This window comes from Hirundo rustica, chromosome 2 (assembly GCF_015227805.2).
Source record: "Hirundo rustica isolate bHirRus1 chromosome 2, bHirRus1.pri.v3, whole genome shotgun sequence".
Lineage (NCBI taxonomy): Eukaryota > Metazoa > Chordata > Aves > Passeriformes > Hirundinidae > Hirundo > Hirundo rustica.
In genome coordinates this window covers 7855806-7882509 of record NC_053451.1, presented here as the reverse complement: position 1 = coordinate 7882509, position 26704 = coordinate 7855806, and the positions used below count along the sequence as shown (strand labels likewise).

The window sequence follows — 26704 nt, the reverse complement described above, 5'->3', positions numbered from 1 at the left end:
GTACTTTCTTTACACTGACATTTGAGAATCAAAAACTTCAGCAAAACAGATTCAGAAAGCTAATCTACTGCAGATAGATTAAAAAAAAAAAAAAAAAAGAAAAAAAAACAACAAACAAACAAAAAAAAACCCACCCACAACAAACCCCACCCCCCCCCCCACATAACCTTCTGGTTTAAAATAAAAATACCCATACATCTGAAAAATGTGATGGGAATACACCACTGCAAAGGATGAAAAAACATTTAAAAAACAGCCACAAATTACTGTTTATGCCTACTTTCCTGTTACAGTTTCCTTGCCACAAGAATTATGGTCCTTGGAAAAAAGAAACCAAAAACCAACTTATTCTTCTCCCACCCATCACTTATGCTTTTGTATGATCAAAAATATCAGTGCTAAGGTTTGGAGCCATCAGATCAAAATTAAGTTTCTCTGTGCCAGGGAGAAGCAAGTGTCAGCTTCCAACCACTCCAAAAAGGTGGTAAACAAGTTAATTTAGGAATTTTAAGGGTTTATGCCATTGTTTCTCTGATACAGATCTCTCTTATCTTGCTCTAACTTGCAACACTCAGTGAAAATACCAGGAGTAATGCTAAAAAAAAAAAAAATTCCCCTCAAACACCAAAACACAGCATGCTTCTGGTCTTCTGCTTTTTCTCAAGTAGTCATCACTGTAGCAATTCATGGAAAACCAAAGGGTAAGACATATTCGACTCAACAATATCTATGCATTGTATTTGACAACATTGTGTCAGACTGTAAGTACCATGATGTCTGACACCTATCATGCAGTAATATTGACAGAATGAATGCAGAAAAGGTTCAAGAGGCTAAAAGCCTTCTCCCTTCTGACAAATCCCTGAATTTCTTACAGTTTCTGATGGACAATCCACACAGCCTAGGGAAGAGAACCAAGATAAGAATAAGAGAACAACACACACACAAATATATATATATATTGAAACATTTAGCACATTTGTTCTTTAGAACAAGCAAAAACTGGACAGACAAACCTTAGTTTAGAAAAAACGTAAAAAAAAAAATACAAAAACCACCACAGTTTACTACTATCACTCTGCCTTCCTTCACACAGACTAAACATGGCTTGTATTAGACAAATGTCATGATGCATTTAATAAAAACCTATCTGTGGAGAAATCTCAGTGGCATTTCTACAGTTATTTAAACAAGCAACTACATACAGAGGCTGCTGACAAGAGTCAACAATACCCAGAGCAGCCTTTGAAACTGATAACCCACAGAAATCAGTGAGGTCAAATACCTGAAGTTCAGCCTATTACCTCTTGGTAAAGTCCACAAGTTGCACAAAAATGGTGTCAGACACCTTGTACTTCAGTCAGCCCCAGCACTATCTAAAGGAATTGTGCAAGTGCACCCATGAGCTGTCTCTAACTCTTCCAACAGTGAAAACTGCTGTTCTAAAACCAGGTTTACATTAAAAACGCTTGCCAATGTATTAGCAAACTACTGGTGAGCAATGTTGTTCTGGCTGCAAACGTCCTTAGTGGGTATGCCATTGGAGGAAGGTATTCATCAATACAGTTTTTGTAACAGGGTTGGATTGGGCACCAGCAGCAATTTGTATTATGAAAAGCACGCTTTGAGACCATCCACTGTGTCAATATTGTACACTTTATTGGTAAAGTCTTTTTGTGGACATTTACTACTTTCTCTGGACTTTCTACTTCAAAAACTCTTTTGGTTTCCCTGTCAAAGAGTGCAATCATTACTCAGTACCCATTTTTGAGGAAACACTGTTAAAACTGAATATCAGAAATTCATAGGTACTGGGTTTTCAGCAAACTATGCTGATCTCCACTACATAAGGACAAACCAGCTGTTCAGTGAGATACCTGGAGAAACATCAGACCTTGACAGACTTGGCATTTCCTGCATCTGTAGGGCTCGGGAGCTGTTTCTGTCAGAAGTCATTATGGTCAAAGTGGCCTCTGAAAACACTTAATGGACATAATTGCCACTTACAGCTACCCCCATTTTAAGCTGGAAATCACTCAAGTCAACCCTGACTGCTGCTGAAAGCTCAGTCCGATGTCTGCTTTGATGGTAATATGTTTTTTATGATATTAGGGAAGGTCGTGCCTCACTTCTTATTCTGCAACTCAAAGGCCCCCATCTCAGATGAACTATTTGCTTTTGCTGTAGAAGAAAGCCTGTTTATGTCATTTTTTATACTATTACTGCTAAGGAAAAAGCCAAATTGCTTGGCCAAAATGCAGAATGCCTGATAGTCACACTCAAAGACATTGTTTGTTATCTTGTAATACTCAGGCCATAACTTCATGGTCCAGAAGAGATCCTATTCACAATGCAAAGACACTTTAATCCACTCGTTATTGTGCAGTAACAACACTCCTGCTTTACTGGCTGTGCTAAAATAGTTGACATCCAAGCACTATTTCAGTCCAAATTTAATAAAATTTCAAGTGAAAATGATCATTAGTTTTAGCTGGCCACTTAATCTTTTTAGTAAAGCTTTTCCTGGCCTTCCCAAATTCACAAGCTGTAGCTGAAATACACACATTTCCAAACACAAACCAAGGGTATTAATTTTACTCATTTGGAACCCACAGATACTTTCTAGCAATTAAAGGTGTAAAGGACTAGGTTAACTTCTGTACTATGAACACTTTTTCATCCTGTCATCAGTTCATGGAAGAAGCAGGAGATTGCTTTCCTCAGAAGAAAAAGCATATTTTTGAACAACCAGATTTATAGACTGTCTTTCCTTGTCATTTAAGAACCTTGTATTGTTATTATCCAGTTGAAAAAGACACAGAAACAGTTTAAGCTTGAGCAATAGATGCACGAAATCTGTTGAAACCCACTCTACTGGGAGTCTTGCAGAAAAGGAACTGATGACACTTGCTCTGTTTGGAGTTGTTCTTAAGGCTTGAGCAGCTTGAAGGTTCACCTGAGTAGCAAGAGGACAAAGTGAACTTGAAACTAGCTTATGTTCCACATTCAGTTCTAAAACATGCTCACACCTATCTCTGGAACAAAATACCTGCAAGTCGGAGAAAAGACAACTCCTGCTATAAATCAGCATTCACTGCATGGCAAATTCTGAGGATAGACGGGTGGGATTTATACCCAAGTAGCAAAGCAAAACGTGCCCACATAGTATCAGTACATGGCAACATTAAGTCTGGCAGCAAACTTCTGTAAGCTCCCCCAGGTCTCGCCTCCTGCAAACTTGAGCTTTTCAGCCATCGCCTCCCACAGCAACGTGGAAACAATATACATTTCATACATTACTTGGTTAGACGGTGACAGTATGATTCAAGGACTTTTTCCAAAAAAAAAAAAAAAAAAAAAAAAAAAAAAAAGAAAAGGCAGCACCATACCAATCATTAGGGGTTTGAATTTTTGAGGAAAGTTCTAATTTACCTACATACACGTCAACTGTGGCATTTAAAACTGAGGGCACAGGAGGAAGATGAAGAGGTAGTCTTCAGCTTTGAAGTGATTTTAACTACATGAATTTACAATTTTCAAGTGAAGTAGCAAATAATCTGATTTATGAACTCATACACTTATTTATTTTAGGTCAAGTAGCAAATAGAAAAAACTATTCTGTCCAAAATTTTTGATGAAACAAAGAAAATGCAAAGAAGTTTGGCAAATATCTCTAAGTGCTAACACTTATTTATAGATTTTAGTCTGAAAGAACTAATCACTGTAATCACATTCAAATTACACTGCAATAGCAAGCAGTTTTTAATAGTAATCTGCTATTTAAAGGAAAGAAGCCTGTAACAAGCCTGATTTGTTTTTGGGTTTTTTTGTTTTGTTTTTGTTTTGTTTTTTTCATTTACAATTGTTGTAAACAGGATTAAAATAAAGCAGCAATATTTTGGAAAAACCTTTCAGATGTTTATAAAATTAGACATTAAGGAACTCTTATTAGAAAACTTGTAACAAATATGCCATAGATTAAGTCAATGAATTCTATATTCTATATGAACTCTCGTGGAGGCTGAATTTACATACAAGATCAGCTAAAACTCCTCAAAAAAAGCTGTGTCGATATACACTTATGCATTATGCACATAAAATGCAATTAATAAAGATATTTTTATGGTCTTTGGGGAAAATATATAAAAGGCTTTACAGCAAAAAAAGAAAAACTAGCATTCATACTCAAACTTTACAGCACTAAAAGCTACAATTCAAAAATACAACTACCTTGAATTTTAGATTAAATACAGCTTTAGGGATGCAATTCATCCCCATTTTTAGCAGCGGAGGTTTGTGTTGGGGGGTTGCACGTGGAGGAAGGCCAGGGAGGAAAGAGTAAAAGCACAGACCTTTCTGACACTCCTACCAGTACCAAACTCCTGCCTCAACTGACCTTTTTAATCCCTTTATCACTTCAGACTTTCCCCCTCACTGCCTGACAAAGCAGCCAGCAACCCCTCTTTGGAATTGCTTTCTCCAAGAAAGGGGAAAAGCTGCTTAAACAATGGAGACATGTGTAACCCAAATGCTACGCTTTGCTGCAGCCTCTCTCCCACCACTTTGGGGCTTGCCAATGAGATTATTTTTCTACTCATGCTACATGCTGAAATTAGTGCAGTAACCCAAAAGCACCTGCTGTTGCTCAAAACAATTGATAACCAGCACCAAGAAAGTAGCCAAGAGCTGAAGAAAAACAGAAGCATGGAGACAAAGAGCACCCTAGCTAAAAAGAACATGGGCAAATTGCACAATTATTTAAGCCTCATGAGGCTGGACCAAAGGAAGAAGATAGTACAGCCACCACATTACTTGCAAGATGAAAGATTTAATGATATTCTGACAATGAGGGGGGGTTTTAAGCTGTATTTTTTCTAATTAACTGTATTTTTCTAAATAACTTTCTAAATAAGTACCAATAAAAAATGTACTGAAGACATCTGATCCCTATTGAACAGGAAATGAAAAACTTTTCCCAACAGGTTATGTTTCACTGGAAAAAAACCAAACTTTACATACATGTTCAGATCATGCCACTGGCAGAACTCGACACATACTGTTTATTTCCCAGAAGTGAAATATTTTATTAAAAACAATATCCATCTATTGAACTTGAAAGATCTGATGATCCATGAGCTTTCCAAAGAGTAAGTCAAAGTCTGGGAGTTGACATCAACTGAGAGACAGGGTTTGGTTGCTCAGACAGTAGATTTAAATCACTTGGCTCATTCAGCATGCAGAAGCTTTAACTTGTTCTCCACTGCTTTACCATCCTCAAAAGAAGCTACAGTCTAAACAGCCCCTGAAGTTGTAAAGCTTGTCTTTTTTTCAGCTCTGTCCCTTCCTTTCTTACCAAAGAAGGATTTTTTCCTCATTCCTTCTGTATTTCTCTTAGGAATATCAAAGGTTTTCAGGGAGTGAACAGAACAAGTGCAGAAGGGTGGGAGACAGGAGATAAGATGACAAATCCCATCAAAATACAGGCTGAGAAAGGGTTTGAGAACCAACACAAAGTTTATTTGTCTTAAGTCTTACAGTGATGTAATAAGTATAATACTGTTCTCTAATTTCTACTTCTCAGAAACATAGATTTTAGCTCTAAGCTCTGGTGAGCCCCTTTACCAGCTCCTGTCTCAAACCACCACATCTGCTATGTCACAAATGCTTTTATGGAGTCATCACTACTGTTTGTGTAACCGTACAAACCTATTGTGCAAGTATTTACATGCTACCCAAATTTCATCAAAAAAGCTGTAAACCAAAGCAGTATTGCAAACTCCATTTCTACAAAGCTTCAACAATTTCCTAAAGGAGTAGCATTTTTAAGAAATAAGTGTTTATTCAGGTCAAATTAAACTTTGCTGAAAGTGATCAGAGAGTCATAATTTATTATGGAAATGGAATGCTTTTTCTTAGACTGGAAAGCATTTATGACCGTAGACCTTACCAAACCCTATCATACCAGGAACATTTATACTGGGGATATATCCTTCAACAGGTATCAAACAATCATGTTAACTATTAAAAAGTGTCAAATAATAATGTTAACTTGCTTAAGCCTGACACACAAGACAAATTTATTAAACTTTTTTTTTTTCCTCCCCTGGGATAGCAGCATGCCCCCTAAAGCTGCTAACTCTTATGTTCATGCAGTGAATACATTCTAGATGGGCAATTTCCAAGCAGTTGTGGTAGTGCAGCACGTTTTCATTTACAACACACAGTAACTCAGCATGATTTTAATAAGAGTCTTTCAGAAAATTCCCCCTGGCCCTCCTGCCTTTCTTCTGAATCATCTTATCAAATGCTTACACAGCCAAAAACTTGGATCTGATGATGACAATGCATTCACATGTGACTACAGGGAATGCCTGGAGGTATACAAATGTAGCCTGCCTTTCAGGGACACAGTGGGAAAAAGAGAGTGCTCTCAAACCAGAAGTCTGACCCACACACAGTTGGCACAGTTTATCCACCATCTAAAATACTGTTTTCTCAATTTAAAAATAAAAAAAAAAAGTCCCCAAACTAACTGTAAGAAACTACCTACATCTGTGATCAGCACTAAGTTGATGTTTCACTAGTCCAAACTCAATGTCTCCCAAAGAACCTTCTCTAGCAGCTCCCTCTTGAAGAGTGTCCTGGTTTGGGACAAATTTGGGAGAAAACCCCTGTACAGGATCCCTCTAAGGAAGCAAACTCAAGTGGCCCCTCCCTCCAACCGGTCCAGTAAAAAAACCTCTTTGGAGAAAAGTGGAAAAAACTATCTTACTAAACAAATGAAGTGCATACAAGTATAAAGAATGAATAATATGAAACAATAAAACCTCTCCTTCTGAAGTGAGATGGCAAATTGAGAAAGTCCTTGCCGTGGGTGTAGCTCGGCTCTCTCTCTCAGCCTCTCCTCAGTCCCAGTCTCTCCGGCGCTGCTGGAAAATGCCGAGGTCCAGGCCCCGGTGGGCCGCAGGTGCAGCCCCCAGTGCTCCCCTGGGTTTTCAGTCCAGAGCAGGTTTAAACAGTTCCAAGAAAAAGGAAAAAAAAAAACAGTCCAGGGAACTTCTCTGCCCTAGCTAGCTGAAACTAACTAAAAGCAAAACAAGATCTCTGTCCTGCAGTCTCTCCAAGCCTCCGCCGAACACGCTGTCCGCAGAAGAATGTGGAGGAGTCGGGCAGTTTTCTCAAAACAAACTCCGCGCTTCTCCTTGCTCTTAGAACCAGTCTTAAAGGCGCAGGACTCAATATACAGCACAAACAGAACAGACGATTGGGGATACAAGCATCATAAAGTTACCCTAGGACAAAGAGACAGATGAGGACAAATGAAGATCACACCCTAACCAATGTCCAGAAACAGAGAAGTAATTATCTTACAATCACACAGATTAGCAAGCACCCTTCAAGATCCATGCAGCCTGTTTATGTATGCCAACTTATCCACTTCCAGAAGCTTTTTCTTGACTGAAATGTTAGGGTTTGGTTTTGAGTGGAAGAAATTAAAGAAGAAATACTGATAAGCTTGAAGTCCTCACTCTCCTAATGTAACACTTTGCGAGGATTCCTCCATATTTCTATTCCCTACCATAAAGGACAGCATCCTTACTTTGGCATGTCATACCTGAAGCACTTGTAAGTGGGAGAATCCAGATTCCAACCTCCCTTTAAAGACTGAAACACACAAATTAATTCAATGTATAAAACACCAGTTAGGGCAACAAGGACTGAAACTCACATTTTCTATTCCATGAACTATGGAAACTAACACATCCCAGTTTATATTGTGTGACTGAGCATCACTCCTTTTGTTCAACTAGGCTACATTTTTCTGAACTTGGCATAATCTTTTATCAGAGGCATTCCTACTCTGGAGAATGTAGGCCCACCCTTTCCAGAACTTCATGATCCACTTTGAAAATATTTTCTCTCTCCATCACTAAGCACAAGGGCAGACATGCTAACAGAGGCAAAGCAGTACACCAGGGCAGTAAGGATACAAAGGAAGGAAAGTATCCCATGCCTGAACAAGAGTTTCAAAGAGAAAAGAAGGGCGTCTAACAGAAAGCATTAGAGCTACCTCTACCTGCAAGTGACACCAGCCAATGGAATGACAGCTGAATGACTAAAACTGTCAGTCAGGTTTTTTTTTTTTCTTAAGTATACCAAGAGAATAAGTTCAAATAAGTTTTAGAATTTCCCAGATTCATGGAGCAATTTTTTTTCAACATGTTCACATAACAGAACTAATTGACCAAGTCTTTAGTCATCTATTTTACCAAGAGCTTACACTAAATTTTAATTGCAAATAATGCCCAGATAACATTCACTCATTAGGTGCTTCCAAGAGCAGCATCTTGGAGGCGTATTCTTTGTTGAATCAACAGGATTCATCTTAAGAACATCAAAATGTCACATACTTGAGGAAGAGGCATCCATATTCTAGGTAGAAACTTTTTCTTTTTGCTGAATATTCCTTTTTCCAGAAGAAAACTTATGTTTTAAACATTTTAAATACAAAGACTTGATCTTGTTGCACTAGACACTTTGCCTGAAGACATTATTTTCTTTTTAACCTGATGAATAACTGTATGAAACAAAGTTTCAGAAAGTTCAAAGCAAACAGAAGCATGAGTGAGAGGTTTTAGATCTCTGACATTGCACACAGAAGCATGAGTGAGAGGTTTTAGATCTCTGACATTGCACAAGCCAAAAGGAGTGATCTATTGTGGAAGGCAGAAAATGAGGGAACAGCTAGGATTAGATACTGGGACTAAATAAAGGTAAAAGGGAGCCTAAAAAAGAAGTGTCTATACATAAATATTGAAACTGAACAGAGGGAGAAAAGTGTCTTCATCAGATTTGATGTCAATTTAAGACAGTCCTCCATAAGAATGCCTTCTTTACAGCTCTGAAGTAGTTAAGAAACATGCATAAATACCTGAATGTATTCCACAAGACAAAGCTTTTCCTCGCTATTACAGTGAAACAGTAATCAGATTCCTGGTCACATTAGAAGTTGTTCTAGAATTCCAGGCAAATTCTCAGAGTTGATCCAATATGCTCAGATAAGCTGACATACATAACAGAACTGAGGGGGTCTCAATTCATTTTTTCAGAGAATACCAAGTTTCAATTTTTATACAGAGGCAACTGGTCTACTAACAAAAAGGATGACCTACATCCTTATATTTCCTTGCCTTTTCATAAATCTGGCAGCTATTAACACAATTCCAGCTTGAATCTTTTGACGAGGACTACAGCAGACACACATGCCAGATGTACAGTGGCCCATTTAAGTACTTCCTCACACACTTAAAAATTAAGGTCATCAGTGAGATAGTCATCTATGCTTGCCACAGTTAGTAATCCAAATGCACATGAGCTAGAGACCACGATAATGCAGAAGGATACATTCCACTAAACTGGCACGGTTCTAGAATCAACAGAAGCCTACTGAACTTATGAGCCACCGAAACCAACAAAAATACAGCCATATATGACATGGATTTTAATGAATCTTTAGTTCTGGCCACCCAATACAACAGTCTGTATGAGGCAAAATGGAAAAGCAAAATCCAGTTATTCTGATGATACATAATAGTTGTGTTAATTCTGTGACAGATCACACTCCAGTCCTTCTCCCCTTTCCAGCTTCATCTAAAAATAGGATTCTAGCTTAGTCACCCTTCAACTGCCATTCCCAAACGTGCTAGACCCCAACAGCTGCATTCCTACTCAGCCCTATCACACCTGACACTTCTTCATTTTCAATACCTCAGTCAGGTACCCACCAATGTTCATTTTCAAAAAAGATTTTAAAAAAAGATTAAAAAAAAAAAAACAAAAAAAAAACAAAAACAAAAAAAAACACCAAAAAAACCCCACACCAAAACATAAAGCAGCATTAAACTGACATTACGCAGATACAAAATAGGAGATACAAATGGAAGAATGGTGAGCATTTACACTTTGTAAGAATGGAGGGATCTCAGAACACTACGAGAAAGTGATGAGCCAAGTGACAGGACATCTTGGTAACTGATACTGCTGCAAAAGCCACTGAGCACATCTCGACCAACTCACCAACACTTCAGAAGGAACGGAACCCCTCTCTCTCAACCCATTTATATGGCCAAGCACTATCAGGAGCATTTTATCTAGCTCAACAAACCAATGTTTTTTTGAAGACAAAAACTGAAGCTATGCATTGGTATTATTTTTCTTGTTTATTCTATAAATTAACTATTCAAAAAAAGCTTTCACCAAAGACTACATAATCAGTAGGTTACAGAGGCAGTTGCATGGTCTGGTAAAATATAATTAGCCATGCACATTGCTACAGCAGAAAATTCTAATAGGCAGCACTTTCTAGCACCAGTTTGTAATTCCATAAAATGTAATTACACCACAGGCATTAATGGTTTTAATTGAACCAATTATGCTCTAAGAGGTAAAAGACTAAAAATACATACTAAATTATACAAAGTCTTTAGTCTAAATAACACTTGAGACTTAACAAAATACTTGTGGGAAAACGTATCGCAGATGATCAAACAATGTAGCACAGTGATACTCTACACAAACACTATAACTTGGGGATTTTTTGTTTGTTTTTTAAAGCAAAATCTTGTTTAGAGATCTGAATAACATGTATTTGGGTCAAGGCTGAGCAGTTCAATATATAGACACTGATTTCCCTTCATCCCAAAGAAGATACCCCTTCCTCGACTCAGGATCAAATTCAGGCATTCATCAAAAGAAAAATAATAATAAAAAAAACCCCACAACAACAACAACAAAAACCAAAAACAAAACAAAACTCCCAAAAAATCCACAAACAAACAAAAAAAACCCCATAGACTTCTATTTTCTCCATTAACACCATTTGCAACGTGCCCAGGCATGACAAAGTATAGAAAAGGGAATGTGACCAGAAGGCTTTCTTCATCCTAGTCACTCCTTGAACTATGTCAGTCCATCCTCCAATGTTTAGGGCATTCTAAGTCCTACCATCACATTTTAGGCACTACTTCTTTAGAGGTACCCTTTGTTCCTATCAAAGCACTCATTCAGCATTACTCGAGGCTTCATGAAAGAGACAGAAAACAGTCAGTTGTCTAAAGCACTAAGTTACACTTTGCAAGAGGTTAAAGAAGACAGTCCTTGGAAGAAAGAAGAAAATTTTCAGAACTTGAGGCAACATCACAATTCATTTCATCATGGATCTGGCAATTCTCAAGGTGAATCAGGATTATCATATCACACTGCAGAATCCAGTCTGATGCAACTAAAGCCTGCCTGTCCTTCAGCAAACCACTCCCTCCAACAGAAAGAAAAACAGAAGAATGCACTAAGATCTCAGTATTAGCTACTCTGCTGTACAGACCTGGTCACCATCCTGAGGGTGAAAGAGCAAAGCACGGGGCAGGAGAGGCAGATGTAAACCCCAGCAAGAAAGGCCTGCACTTGCTCAAGGCATAGATGAGCAGGAACACTCTAGAGCCTCTCCAGAAGACAGCTTTTTGTTCCTGGTCTGCCATCTACTACCTATGGCACACAGGCAGGGCTTGAGAGATGGGTTTCCTCAGAACCGATGCGCAAAAGCTAACTTCAGGAGGTGTGGGCTGCTCATATCCACTCACAGTTTTAAGCTGTCTACAGGGACAGGTAGCTGCAAGTGCCGAAAGAAAAAATGTGCCAGGATGCATGGCAAGGGAAACAGGGAAAACAGACCAGAAACAACAAGGTTGCATCAAGTTAAGTTACAGCATTAAAAAAAGAAATTTCCACAATTTGGGTAGCCAAACACAGGGAGTGGCTGCCCAAGGAGACTGAAGAAACATACCCTCAGAGACCCAGCCCAACCCAAGAAGGTCCTGAGCAGCCCAATCCAACACCAGAAGTGGTCGGTCTTTGAGTTTGAGAATAACCAAGTCACCTGTGCTGGCTCTGACACTCATGGATACACACCTACAAAGTTCTCTACTAACAATCTGTACAGCTAATACAGCACAATAAGAGAGCAGATAGACTCAAGCCCAAAGGGCAACTCAGCAACTTGTTGATGTCACTGCCAAGATTAGGCCCCAAGTCTTTTATCTCCCATCACTTCTATAAAAGAACTTTTACTGAGCAAGATAAAAGGAGGAGTATTTCACATCTTATTGCACAAGGCATAATATAAGGATCTCCATTAACAAATGTTTAAAAGCTTTGTTTCTCAAGCATCTTTAATCCTCTGTCAAAAGCCCAAGCTTTATTTCTTTAGGGAATACACAGTATGATAACTATAAGTATGAAACTTCCATCCCTCCATGATGACTTGGTTTAATATCCAGTAAGGTTAGTATCATTGCAAACTCTAAGAACAGATTCAGACTACTACAGCAAATGCATCCATGTACATTGTATTTGATCAAGTCTCTTTCACTTCTATTTTTTCTCAAAGCTTCCTAATGTAAGCAAGTAAAATACTTCCAGTGCTTCAGGGTACCAGGCACCAAATCTGCCTCTCATCCCCTTCTACCAGGAAAAACTCAACCTTTTGAACTGAGAGACCACATGTACTTTTGTCTAAACTACTCAAGTGGGAGAAAAAAAAAATGTCACTGGGCAGGGGTATCCAGAGCAAAGTCAGAGAAAGTCATCAGTCAACAGTAACAGAAGGAATAATGAATAGATGGTCACAGGGCCAGCAGTTGAGTAGCATCATTTCTACACAGTTTCCCTCTCTACAAAACTAAATTCATTGCTAATATGACAGTCCTCCTGTCCTACCTATGACGAGCCCATGGCAAGCAGCTGACAAGCTGCTTAACATACAGATTTGCTTAACAGCACATATTCCTGGCAGCTCCATCACAGCCTTTTCCTGCACCATGTATGGTGTAGGAAACCAGATCCACTGAGTTATTTAACGAGTGCCATACCACAGCAATGGGTCAAACAACCACCAGTTAAATGCATCAGGATCCTTCAGCCTGGAATAAAGATCATAGTTCCACACGACTAAGGATTTCTGACACAGTGTACACAGTTGTGCAGGGCTGTTCACCACCTTGCTTTGTGTCCTTGCTGGACATAAAGCAAATCCCATATACTAAGGCCCTAAGGAACCGGTTCTTCACACATACAGCCGTTAGGCTGCAAAACTCCTTTCTCTTGAGCACTCTTGCTAAAACACACCCAAAGCCATTAAATACAGACTGAATCACAATTCATAGAAACTGCAATGAGCACTGCATGCAGACACTAAGAGGCATTTTCCTGTGCTTACAACTTCCCCTCCCTGGCACTCTCCACCATCCACAGGATGTGCTGCTTCTTTGGGCTTAGAATGAATCATCCAGTTTATTACAGACTGCCACAACAGTTTTCCTTTATTCTTTGAAATTAATTAACAGGACACATGTTTCCACAGTAATTCTATGGCAAGTGAACAACTGGAGGTTCAGGAGGCAGAAAGTGATAAGATAGAGACAGGACCATCTGAAGCTCTGTGTTCCAAATGCACAAACCTGAAAAGTACGTGAAAGTTTTGCAAAGTTACTGTACTCAGTACAGTCACACTATCCTCAGAAATGCAAACAACACTATCTACAATATGACTGTTTTGATGGCAGGCACATTTGGGAAGCCCAAATGTTTTAATGAATACTTTTATTAAGAGCCAGATCTGCCCATTTATTAATTCCTACACCCTGGCTCCCCACTGAAAAAAATTAGGTGTTTTACAGCACTGCATGCATGGCCAGGAGCTTGTCAGGAACCACAAAACTCTCAGTTGTTCTGTCATTAAGAGATTAAGTTTAAGAAAATGCTCTGCAAGTGAGCCTAATAGTTTACTCAATCCTTAATCCTATTTCACAAAATCTAGACATACCACTATTCAATACCAGAACCCAACAGGGCACCTGGTAATATTAAACTGTGTTGAACACAGGAACAGGAAAAAAAAAAAAAAAATCCAAAGACTGTAAAAAAACCCTAATTATATTCCTTCTTACATCCCTCACACACAGAGACTTTTCCAGACTTCTGGGACACAGGGTACTAGTCAGTACTACAACTACTTTGATTGCCAGATGACCACTAGTGAACCACAACATAAATGTGCAACATAAAAGCTCCCAATAGCTGCGTTCAGTCGCCGGGTGAGGTTTCAGCAGCTTTTCCAGGCCAGCAGCCTGGCTCTGCAGGATGCCTCTTGCCCAGGCTGCTACTAGCAGGCTCTCACCCAGGCCCTGGACAGAGGGCTGACCTCACAGCTCCCAGCAAGAGGCACAGAAAAAGGGATGCTCAAACCGGCAACCTGGCACCAACCTAATGCACCCTCTGCTGCTTTGTGCATTGCAGTCTGCTGAACAGCTGAGCTGGTGGTTCAGAGACGCCTCAAAACATGCGCCTGCAGGAAAATTCTCCAGGAAAACAAAATTCAGGAGCAGTTTATTGACAGATTATTGCAGCTACACACTTTTGTTAGTGATAGTAGTTCAGTGCATCACCCTCACGTCCTGACTGCATCCATCTCTGGGATCCCCAACACAGGAAGAGCACTGACCTTCTGGAACGAGTCCAGAGGAGGCCACCAAGCTGATAAAGCATTTCTCCTATGAGAAAAGGCTGAGAGAATTGGGATCGTGCAGCTACTGAAAGAGAAGACTTAGGGGTGACCTAATGGCAGCCTTACAGTACCTGAAGGGAACTTACAGGAAAGATGGGGCTAAACTATTTACACGTTGTGACAGGTAAAAGGGAAACAGGTTCACGCTAGGAGCAGGTTTAGATTAGGTATTGGGAAAAAAAAAAAAGTCTTTATTGCAAGGGTGGTGAGGCACTGGAATAGGTTAGCCAGTGAAGTTGTAGCGTCCCATCCCCGGAAGTGTTCAAAGCCAGGCTGGATGCCTCTCTAAGCAACCGGAACAAGTGGAGGGTGTCCCTGCCCAAGGCAGGGCGGTGGGAACCAGATGATCTTTAAGGTCTCTTCCAACTCCAACCCTTCCACGATTCCGTGAATTCTCGCAAGCTGTCCCTGGCTGCGCCCCACGGCCTGGCTGGCCCGGGCGCCGCCGCCTCCCCCCCCGCCGCTCTCGGGAGGGCCCGCGGGCGCAGCGCTGCCGCCCGAGGCGCCGCAGAGCCCGGGGGCTGCCGGGTCTGGACGGCCCGGCCCCACCAGGCCGGCGGGGAACTCCGCGGGCAAGGCCTCCGTGCAGCGCCCCGGCCCGGGAGGCCTCGCCGACCCCCGGCGGCGCCTCCGCCGGAAGGAAAGCGGAGCCGCCCCGGTCGAGGGGAGGGGAGAGCGGCGCGGGGGAGGGGACACCGCCCGCCCCGGCGCCCCCAGAGGCGGGAGGGCCGCCGCTCCGCGCTCCGCTCCGCGCTCCCCTCCGCGCGGCGGTACCTGCGCTGGAAGTCGCTCCGGAAGGGCGCCAGGTAAGGATCCCGCTCCAGCAACTGCTGCAGCCTCGGCGGTTCCGTGCATGCGGCGGCCATGTCGCCGCCGCGGGCTCTGCGCGATCCGCGCCGCCGCTAAATACAGCCGGGGAGGGGGCCGGGCGGGCGGCCGGGCGCCCCTGCCTCTCCCCGCCCACCGCTCGGGGCGCCGCCGGGGCCGCCTCCGCCGCCTCTCCCCGCCCGCGCTGCGGCGGGGCCGGGGCTGCGGGAGGGGTGCCGGGGGTGCCCGGCCCGGCCTGGCCTCCCCTCGGTGATGAGCTCGGTCCGGCAGCCCCGGCTCGCTGCCCGTGGGGCGAAAAGGGGCCGTGGGCGGTGTGCGAGAAGCTCCGGTCTCCGAACGGCGTGGGTTGACAGCAGAGGAAATAATAAAAAAAATCCAAAAAACTTGCGACAGAAAATAAAGCGTCCGCGGGAGCCCACCCGCCTGGCAGGGGGGGGATGTCTGCCTGCCGTGGCTCGGCGGTCCCCCAGTTTGTTTTCTTAGTGGCTCTTTGATGTCGTTTTCAGCGTGTCAGCTGCCGGGTGAACTCTGCGTTCCCACACACATAAAGCCCACCGCACACCCCAGCCAACATCAACACCCCCCAAAGCAGATTTGGCATCATGATGTGTGCTGGAATAAACTTCTCGACGGTTTGATAGGGTGCTGGCGTGCTCACAGACAGCTCAGCAAAACAAGAGTCTGCGGACATCCGTGAGTTCTCATAAACACCGTGTCTGTACAGCAAACCTTGCTTTATCAGACACATAAATCCCAAACGTGGTGAGATTAGTTCAACTGATCCTAGTGCAGCTCGAAATGCTGAATAGAACAGGTAGATTGCTGTGGAAGTTTTTCACCTCTTATCAACATGTCTCGTTTCTGGATAGGCCACCAGATATCCAGGGCAACTAATCTCCAGCCCCTGACCATGCCTCTAGGCCAGCACTGAGCACTTATTTAAGGGCCAGCAATTTTGCTTTGTTTAGATATGTAGTGAGAAAGTTTATTTAGAGGCCTCTTTTGAATGCTTTTCAGCCACTGTTTATAAACTTTTCAGCTTCTAGATACCTTAACTCATTCCCACAACCATCTCCAAAATTGCTGTCCTCAGTATGAGACTCATTCCCCCTATCTTGGCTTCCTCTGAATTTAAGTGCTGTTTCTCCTTCCTATCTGCCAGATGACTAACAGCACCGTGTGTGATTAACACTAACAGTTCATTTATTACTTCTCCCAAAACTGGCTACAATGAAAGTTTCCATAATGATTTGTTTCATCAACAGTGCACGTACTATTAACTACACTGTATTTCCTTCCCTGTAGCAGTTTCTAACTACACAGGCAAAAGTCCAAGTATCTTTGTTCTTTTTCTCTTTATGGAGTACAACAAATACTCTGTCCTAAGACTGTAGGGCAACAGTCATACTGTTGGCTAGAGCAGTTACCCTAACAGGAGGCTCAAGGAGATTTGGTTTGGTTATTGAAAGAAGCAGCATTGATGGTGTAGCAGAACGACTCGTCATATCCTGCTCTGATAGATCAAGATTTTTTTCTTCACACTGGCCACAATTTCTTCAGTCACTGAAGACTGGAAAACGGTTTTTAAAATGACCTGGGCTTCTCAAAACTTCCTGTGTGACAGTGATTTCAGTGCCTGTGCTAAACCAGCATTAAACAACTCTTACCATCTTCTTTTTGCTTCTTTCCTCACACTGTGTGCACTGTATTCTGCAAATGGGTCACCCTCACTCTCACACTTAACTAGCTTGGTCAACTAAAAGGAGAAGAGAAATTCCAGCTTATTATCTATCAAGAGCTAGGAATTTTTTTTTTTTTTTCAATAGTTGCATGTTACATGTGCTGCTGCTTTGGGGCTTCCAGGTATTTGGTACTGGAGAGCAATTCCTGCAGCCTCTGAATGCATGAAGGGGACCTTCAGTCTTAGCACAGTTTCTTTGGTTTTATTCATTGTCAGGAAGCCCAAGCAATTTCACAGATTATTGGCATTTCAGCGTAAACACGAGAGAGACATCTATAAATGTGCACTAGCAATTTGTGTAGGAATGTGGCTGTGACTTGCACCTCCTTGAAGACAGGGACCCCTTAGTAACATTAATTTTAAGAAATGACACATCGTCCAGCCTTATATACAAGCAACCTTGAACTTCAGGAAGTTAAATTCTGCAGATAGCTCCTGTCCATATAACAAAGCCTCAATGACATGTTTAACACTCTGTGAAGCAGGATATGAATAACCCTAACATTTGTATCTACTCATGATTCATTTTACAACTTGAGCATGATTTTATCTGCCTGCTTTGTCACAAGTAACTCCAAGATACTAAGCCACATGTTATTTTGATCATTGATTACACCATGATCCTGATGTTCACACCATGAGCTGAGGTTAGCTCTCAGGACACTGCCATTTAATCCTTTACCTGGAGACACAGCCAGGAGTTCAGACAATGAATATTGTCCCAACACCTGAATGTGTCTTTGTGCATTTGTCAGGGATGGATACAAAGCTGCCAGCTGCTGCTACCAGTAGAAACAGATAGAGGAGGACTGTTGGGAATAACTGCTCTTTGATGGGGACAGCAGTGGATCATATAAGAATGGTATCTAAGGCATGTGTCTGGCACTCAGTTACCACTCCACACGGTCTGGAGTATATCAATTACTCCAAAGCAGTCTTTCAAAGGATGTTCATGCTTAAGTTATCTATACTTTAAAATTTTGCAGAGTGGTGCTGAATGGTAACTGTATAGTTAAATTTATAAAAGCCATTTGTTTATTTTTTAATATGCAAAATTAATATGCAAAGTTCAAAGATAAATTTTTAAGAGAAAAATGGCTACTCCTGTCATGCAGCACCTCCATTTTGATTCACTAGTATATTGCACTAACTTTGCAAAAGATGACAGAGATGATAAACCACAAAAACTAAGTTAGGAAAAAATATGTTTCTTCATTAGAACACTGGTTCAGATTCTCCCTCATCAATGGCGTCTTTTCATATTTCAGCCAGAATGGATCTGTGAGTTCTCTGGCCTTGACTGGCTCTTAGAGAGCAAATTCCTGAATTCCAGGTTCTTCTAAACAAAGTGGCTTAGAGCTGATCTGGGCCCTGATTTTTACTTGGCTCTGTAAGATGCTTCCAGGCCTGTCTGAGTTGTCTTCGGGGTACAGGCTTCTGCTTTGCAGCTAAAATAGAGACTGCCCAATCCCAGCTGTCTGTTTAACCTGTCTGAGAAGAGATGGCAGGTACCAAAAGCAGCAGGATTTTTTTTTTTTTAAACTCTTTGTTGAGGACATTTCAGGGTTACTGATCTCTTAAGGTGACAAGTCATTAGGCATGTCCTTTGTATGGTTCAGTTCAATACTTAAAGGTTATATCAAGACTTGTTATCATTTTAGTCTGGGCAGAACTCCCCGTAGCTCCTTTTCCTGAAAGTCTTTTTACATTCAGGTATGGTTGGCCCACTTGCTTGCATGTGGGGAGATGTATTTTACTTTGCCATTGCACCTACCCATGATTCAAAGATGAGAGATAGTCCATGAGCAAGAACTGACAATGTCTGACTTGTGCCTATGCTGGATCTTATAATGCAAACCATCAATAAAAGGTGTTCCTGTGGACAGAGACAGCTGTTCAAAAAAGATTTGTGCTTCAAAATTCCAGAAGAATGGATTATTGAAGGCTCCTCTGTCCTTTATAGACATTTCAGACACCAAAGCATGTACCATTATGGTACTCATTGCAACCTCCCACTTTTGGACTGGTTTCTTCACATTCAGTACCTAACACAAAGTGGAGTTCAAAGTTTGAAGGGAAATTAGCTTATTTTGCCACATTGGCCTGCCAAACTTCCCCATGTTATTTGTTCAAGGATCCATAAGAAATTAACTGCACAGTTGTCATCCAGATCCAAAGCAAATGCCCCCCTTAAAAAATAATTATCCTTTATCCCATTAGTCTTCCCCAAGAAAGCATGGAGCTGTAGCCCATTGCAGGGTGGTTGTAGTAGATGACCTTTAAAGGTCCCTTCCAACACAAGCTGTTCTATGATCCCATGACACTTATCCCTATCTTTGGATTCACCAAGGTGAGACACATAGGAGAAAGGAAATGGTTGGTGTTGCACAGCTGCTGCCAAATGTCACATCACTGTTCCATAATTGAAACTGTGCTACAGCAAGGATTCAGCTGTTTGAATGCATCTGATGAACAAAGCACATATCCTTGAAAATTGCAGCAAACATTCCAAGTATCTGTTGGTATATCTATTAGTTTAGAGGTTTCAGAATTTTACATTTGCCGTTTATAAGAAATGTAAGGTATTGGTACTGTCTTTCAATATATCATCTTTGCCCTGTCACGGTTTCAGGAGCTTTACATAACAACACACCCTCAAAGATCAAAACCAATATACCATCTGAAACACTAAAAAGCCAGTTTCAGGGTTTTAAGATTCCAGTAAGCAGAGTTGACAGGAATGCCATTTTCACTTACCATTCAGAGCAAAATAAAAACGCATTCCAACAACCTGAAAGTCCTAAATAATGACTACTTATTGCTTTCACAATATTGCAGTGCGATATGCTTTGGTGTCCTTATTTTCTATAGTAAAATATTAAAAAAAATACAAATATTTTTCAAAGTTGTTTACACATTTATCAAGACACTTCAAAGTGTGATACAAATTTAAAGCATCCACAGATGTAGAACAATGTGTGTTGTGAAAGTGTCTATGAGACTTACTAAAAATAAAGTAAGAATTTGTGAAACAGTTCACAGATACAAAACACAAATAAAACCTTCCGGAATTTCATAATATTTTTGGATGTTGTAGATACTCTGTCAGTTGTATGCCTTCTATATTTCTGAAAAGAAATTCCTGCCAATAGTAACAACTTTCTATAACTTACTGCAATTTCCTGATGTTTGCATACGTGTTTATGCATTGGAGGAAGAACATAAAACATTCTGGACTCTCTCCTTACGGCTATACCATGATTCTTTGTAGCTGTCACCTCTGTTTTAACAATGTGAGTTTATCTCTAACACTTAAAAATAAGTAGCTTGAGCTCTCTGGGAGAGTTGCCCCAGAGGAATATTCTTGTTATAATTGCAGTGGCTCCTGTAACAATGTATTACTATTAAACAACAACTTATTAACACTTGCCAAATATTGTATTCCTTATATCCAATACACTTAGAACTGAGAATGAAGCCCCACACTATCAGCAGCAATTTTGCTTTCTTGCTGTTCATTGTCAGTTCTTTCCTAAAACCCCCGAGGAATGATCTTACCTTGGGCGTTTCTTGGTTGCACAGTCCCACTTTCTTTCCTCCCTGGAACACTACAGGTATTTAGGCTGCCTGGCCTTTTACTCAGAAAAGAAAGTGAGGTTGCCAGATAATCGTTCGGAGGGTAACACATCTAATCCTTTGGGAGGTCAAGTGAGGTGATTAGAAAGGAGGAGAGGCATACTACTAATGCTCTGACAGCTCTGTCAATGTAAGTTCATTAGTATGTATAGAACTATTACAGTTTTCAAAAAGCAGAGTAAAACCTTAGTTGTATTCATGAATTCAATTCTATCCCGAGTTCACAGCAGGAAAAGCAGATGGATCTGGTGCAAACTGTGTGAAATGCTGAACTTTTGGAAATCCAAAATGCTTTCCATAGACAGCCTCTTAGATCTTGTCAGTATTAGTTCTGTTTACTTTTTAATGGCAGTCAGTGGCATTTCACCCAATTGATTCTCAGGTGTGACCAACGGTGCGTTGTATGAGCAGAAAGATGGGGCAGGGACCAAATCCTTAGTGCTACACTCAAAATTTTGCTGTAGTTAGAAGAAAACACGAAATAATGGAACTAAGAAATTGTTGTTAGTCCAATGAATATTTTAACACTCTAGTTTTTCAAAATACTGAATAAATTTAAAAAAAAGCCCACCTCATTAATAATGCATTTATATATACATATATGCAATGCATTCTTGTTATACAGAAAATGCTTGAGCACACAAAAGGATCTGAGAGTGTAATTATGTATTTTCTGTCTTGGAATATCCCCAGTACAATAACTGAAGGCACACCATTCACAATCCCAGTGATACAGGAGCTACACTTAAAGGTGTGCAATCCGTTGCCATAGGTGATTGTATTGTATGCGATACAATTTTCCGTAGGAAATTTTGTATGCCTTGGTGATTCACCTTTTCTTCTTGGAACGCTCAAAACTCTACATTTCTATAAATATAGAAATCTCCATCCAAGACAAATATACACATAGACATTTTTGTTGGGAACATCAATATTCATGGATTAGGAAGAACCAATCTGTCTTCACATAGGTTTTTTTCTCGCTTAGAGATAAATCCTTTAGGTTGGATCCTTTTTCTCTTGTTAGAAAGGTTTGTATCATGCTCGTTTTGAAAATCAGTGATAGCATTTTAGTTAAAAGAAAAATGGTATGACTTTCACTTTTTCTTTATGTATGCACCTTAACAAAATTATGCAGTAAAAAAACTAAGTGATACACAGCTTCCAGTATCAGTACATTTGTAAGGGATTGCTTAAACTGTACTATCTGTGGGAAATAAAAGTAGCAAATATAATTAATAGTTATATTAGTTACCAAGGCACCCAGCACCTCCTTCAGTATGAGTTTCTGAGGATATACAGGATTATGAGCTGCATTTCTGTTTCCTGAATATTTTATGTTGAAGTACATACTAACAGAATAACTATTTCATTACTACTTAGTGTGAAAATTTGCTTCGTACTATTATATAACTTTTTTTAGGTAACAGTTTTTTTGCAACAAACACCTAAATATTTGCATTTTAATCCAAATAGCAATCTTCACTTTTAATATATTAATTACAATCATATATTATATGGGTAAATCTTGGCTTTCCAAGTTAATGAAGTCCCAATTCCGTTAGTTTTAAGTACTGATGGCTCTCAGTCAGTTTTCCTCAGTTTCAAACACCCTTTCTGATGTCTCTGAGCCTTCTGTTTCTCTCAAAATTCTCTCTGGATGCTGTATTCTATTACCTAATCCTACTCAAAAAATGGTTAATATTGGTGCCCAGTGTCATTTTAGCTTAAGCAGCCACTCGGCAGCTTTCCTCATGCTTGTACTGTCAGCCCCTGCAGCAGGGCAGCATCACACATCAGCAGTCACCCTGCTCACAGCAGTTCTCATTTCTCCCGCTTGAATATGCAGATTTTTTGTTTCTCTCTGCATTGTTATCTTCCCAGACAGCATCCAGGCTCTTCACTTTCCACTTGCCCTGTAGTTCCACCAGGAAGGCAGGCCATTCCCAAGTCGGGAGGTTCACCTTGGTGTCTGTAAAGCTGGGGCATAGGCAATTCATTGCCTTTTTCTTTATGCCAGCCTTCAGTTAGTGATCTGCTAGTTCCAGGATCACTTCCCCAGTTTTCTTACCTTGTTTCCATGTGTTTGTTCTAGGTCTGTCTATTTCCTTACTACACTATTCCCTACCATTGCATATGTGCATGGACTGCTTTTCTGCCTCTTTTCACTTTGTCATCCTCCTTTTGCCATTTTTACCAGAGAAGAATATATGAGAGTGAATGCTGACAAAAAATGACCAGTTTTTATAGCATCTGAATCGTGCACTCTGATGGACTTTTTGTTTTTCTTGCTTGCTATTATTTAGTGTCCCCTAGATCACTTCTTCCCTCATATGGGTTGCCAGCTCTTTCTGTACTGTTCCAATGTCTACAGGCCCTAAAACTAAATACATTTCTGTATCCAGGGCATCCACTACAGGACTTAAAATACACCCCAGTCATAATTCAAGGCTTGCCTGTCTCTACCACATAAACTTTAGAAAAGAGACTGACAGCTTTTTCTAATCCTAATATATCTATGCCTTCTTTTGGCTTGTGATGCATCCCCAGATGATACAATCTTAAATTCTCTGCCTCTTTTTCACGCTGGTACAGTGTTAGACATCCACCCAAGCAGGCAGTTGCTACTGCAGGAACAGCTGGTTTGCTACACTCTGCATCTCCAAGGCTTAGTCCGTGCTGAATGTGCCATTCCCTCAGCCCAGCCATTTCTTCTACGAAAGGAGAGGAAGGCAGGTGTTTCTAGGAGCAGAGTGGACGTGTGTAGTAAGAGGTTGGATTTGGTTTTCTCCTTCCTTGATTCTCTTATCAGTCTACCTGATTTTGTCCTTTACAGGTAAAGCCATAATAAAAACAGCCTGTACTCAGCTGGGTCATGAGAAAGGGACACAGACAGGGATCTCTGCTCACACAGAGGCTTTTATAGCAAGTATAAGCAGACACGGTGCTTCCATTCAGTATCCACCTAACATCAGCTTGCTCTGACTGCCATCTGGTTTCTCCTCTTTCTCTCAGATTTTCAACGTTTCCCTGTCCCTTGCAAAAGCACCATTTACCATGGCAAGGTTTGGCTGGAGTGAGTCACAGCCAGATCATAGAATGATCATGGAACTACTGTTTCTCTGCTTTCCTTGGACTATTAGTGATCCTGAAACACCCAGGTTGCCCAAAATTCTTTTATTTTATATTAAATTAGTTAATTGCCAGAAAACAGGACTGCACACCTGCTGCACTCATTCCCAGTCTTCAATGATGACCGTAGCCTTCCTCTTACAAAAGTTTTGTCAGAGTCTTGGTTGCTCAGCAGCTCAACTAGAAGGGTTCACATACAGGTTTGCCCGTGTTTTCCACTGGTTTGTTACACTGAAAATCTTCTTTGCTACACCATATACACACTGCTAAGAATTTACTGTTAGCCCAGTAAATATTCTATCAGTATAATTTGTCTGATTAATGCAGAAAAGCCTCACTTTTCTGATGTTCTTGTCACCTTTCCAGTGTGCCTTTAAGTCCTGAGCTTGGCAATCTTCCCAATGCAGGCAAGAGATGGGACTTATGAAGTCATCACCCCCTAAAGTCTTCACAAGAATAACAGTGATGTTTACGTTGGGGGATCCCAGTTCCTCAGCTTTGGGTAAGTTTGCTTTTGTTTTTAAACTTTACAACATCTGCTTCCCTCCTACCTATTCCCATCTAGTTTGAATATTGCACAGTATCTTTACTCCTGGGCTCTCAGATTTCCACCATCCTCTGCAATTTTATTCCTTTATCAGTCAACCATTTACTTTACTAAAGTCAGTAGTTTCAGCAGTATAAAACTGTAATTCCTTAGTGGAGAATCCAGGAGACTGGTTAGACACAGGTTGATTTTTCAAAATCACAGTGGTTTTGCTGAACTGCACAGTCAGCAGAGTTGTACAAAACTGGAGGTCATTGCATTAAGTTCAAATTTGTCATTGAGCTTCACAAGAAAATCATGTATAAATGGAAGATATCATGGATATTTTTACTGTTCAAAGGCCTGTTTTACAGCCTGTCAGTAGTTCAGTAGTTTGTCAATATAGAATATAAAAACCTTAAGCCCAACATCTCTTTCAATTTATTCTGCTTTTATAGTATTTACCAAATTTATGTTAAAATCCCAACAGATCTTATGAAACACTTTATATCCATGGCTTTCGGGGCCAAGAGCAAATCAGCTCATTGTGCCGTAGTCCTACATTAGCCAACTGTTGATAAATATGCTGTAGAAATACTTAAGTATTCAAAATGCTAAGTCCTGATAAAAAATTACAAATATTATTATATCTTCTTTTATTCCAGTTCTTTTTTTCTCAAAGAATTTGAAATATGAGTAACTGTGGTGGGATGGATGAGAACACATGGACCTGTAGTTGTACTGAGTCTCTGGAACCCATCTATACTTTGTGCTATCACAGGAACTCGTAACACAGTGTTCCAGGCAAAATTATCATTAGTGATCTATATTGTTATAGATTGTTATGTATCTTATTATATATATATCATAATGTATTGTTATATATTATATACAGTATAATATGAATGCACATTATTATATTATATTATATTTTGTTATAGATACATATTTTTGCTTTAATACCAACCTTCTATAAATTTAACTTTTACCGCTTACAGAGTTCACTTATCACTTGATAGAGTTCACTGCCTTTGGTCAGTCAGGTTGATAGCAGTGCAGTAGTAGCTGTAACAGTACACACCAGTAAGAATAGTACACTATAAAGTAGGAGTATTTTCAAATGTCTTTCATGTTTTACCCTCATTAAAGCTTAGTCTCATAAACCACACTGAGTCCTCTCCTGACATTTTTCTGGTGGTCATTATCTATTTTTTTTACTGTCTATGGTTAAGGAATTAACTTGTGCAAATAAAGAGGTTTCTCCATTCACAAGATAATTGTCCACACTGTTAAATTATTTGTTCTATTTCCTCCTTCTGCTGTTTCACCTGCACACTGTTAAAATACTGAATTACTCTTAAAATCCATGAATTATCTGTTGCTTCTTGACCTAAGCTCTCCTGCAGCTGTTTCCTCAGCAACTCCTGTGTTGTCATCTGATTCAACACATGCACAAGGGACACTTAAAAAGGGAGCTGAGTCATTTTCTAATTCTGGACCATCATCCTCTGAACACAGAACTTTCCTCTGCAGGACTTAAGGGCAAGTATTAACTGTGTCATTTTGCATACAATGTTTTAGCTCCTCTTACTTTAAATTACTTGTGTGTCTAACTGAGAAGCACATAATTTAGCTGTATCCACCAAAATTTTCTTTGTGTCATTTGTGTTACACAGTGCCAAATAATTTATCTTCTTACTTCTGTGTTCTATTTCCTTTTCTTTTAAATAATTGTCATTTCAAAATAGACTCACATCTTCACTGAATTCTTTTTTCTACATACATGTAATTTCTGTGAACTGTTAACTTCTTTGCTGTCATTCAGGAACCCTTGAGTCTCAAGGTACATAACCTGTACAACCAAATTCCAAATTATTCCAGTCATAAAATTAAAAAATGCTCACTGTGAATATCAATCTGACTTAAGTCTTCTGACATACCTAACATTTAAAAGGGTTGATGAATGAGGACATGTATTAGACACCCTAAAAGTGAGGAAAAGCAAGATCAACTGTTTATGTCTTATTATTTTCTTAGCACTATCAAATATTGTACACATTCTTAGCATTTTTGAGTGGATGGACTTGTTTCCAGTCTTATCTCTGTGCTTGCCAAAAATGTGTGCTCTGGTAGGTTGAAACTACTCTAGTACTACTACAAGTGATTAATACTAGGATGTTTTTCAGGTTTATGTCCAAGTTGCTGGGTTACTTGAAGCTCTGAT

General features: G+C 40.3%; 1 protein-coding gene across 3 annotated transcripts in view; it reads right to left on the bottom strand.

The window, feature by feature from the left end:
* GBE1 (1,4-alpha-glucan branching enzyme 1) overlaps window positions 1–15528 on the bottom strand; it is a 139506-nt gene extending 123978 nt beyond the window's left edge. For all 3 annotated transcript variants that reach the window (XR_009207541.1, XM_058419287.1, XM_058419288.1), the window contains exon 1: window positions 15392–15528. Coding sequence is in view for 2 of the 3 variants with exons in the window: in XM_058419287.1 (XP_058275270.1) it covers window positions 15392–15483 (92 nt within the window). In the remaining variant the exon portion in view is untranslated. The remainder of the gene's footprint in view (window positions 1–15391) is intronic.
* Between the last annotated feature and the right edge of the window lie 11176 nt (window positions 15529–26704).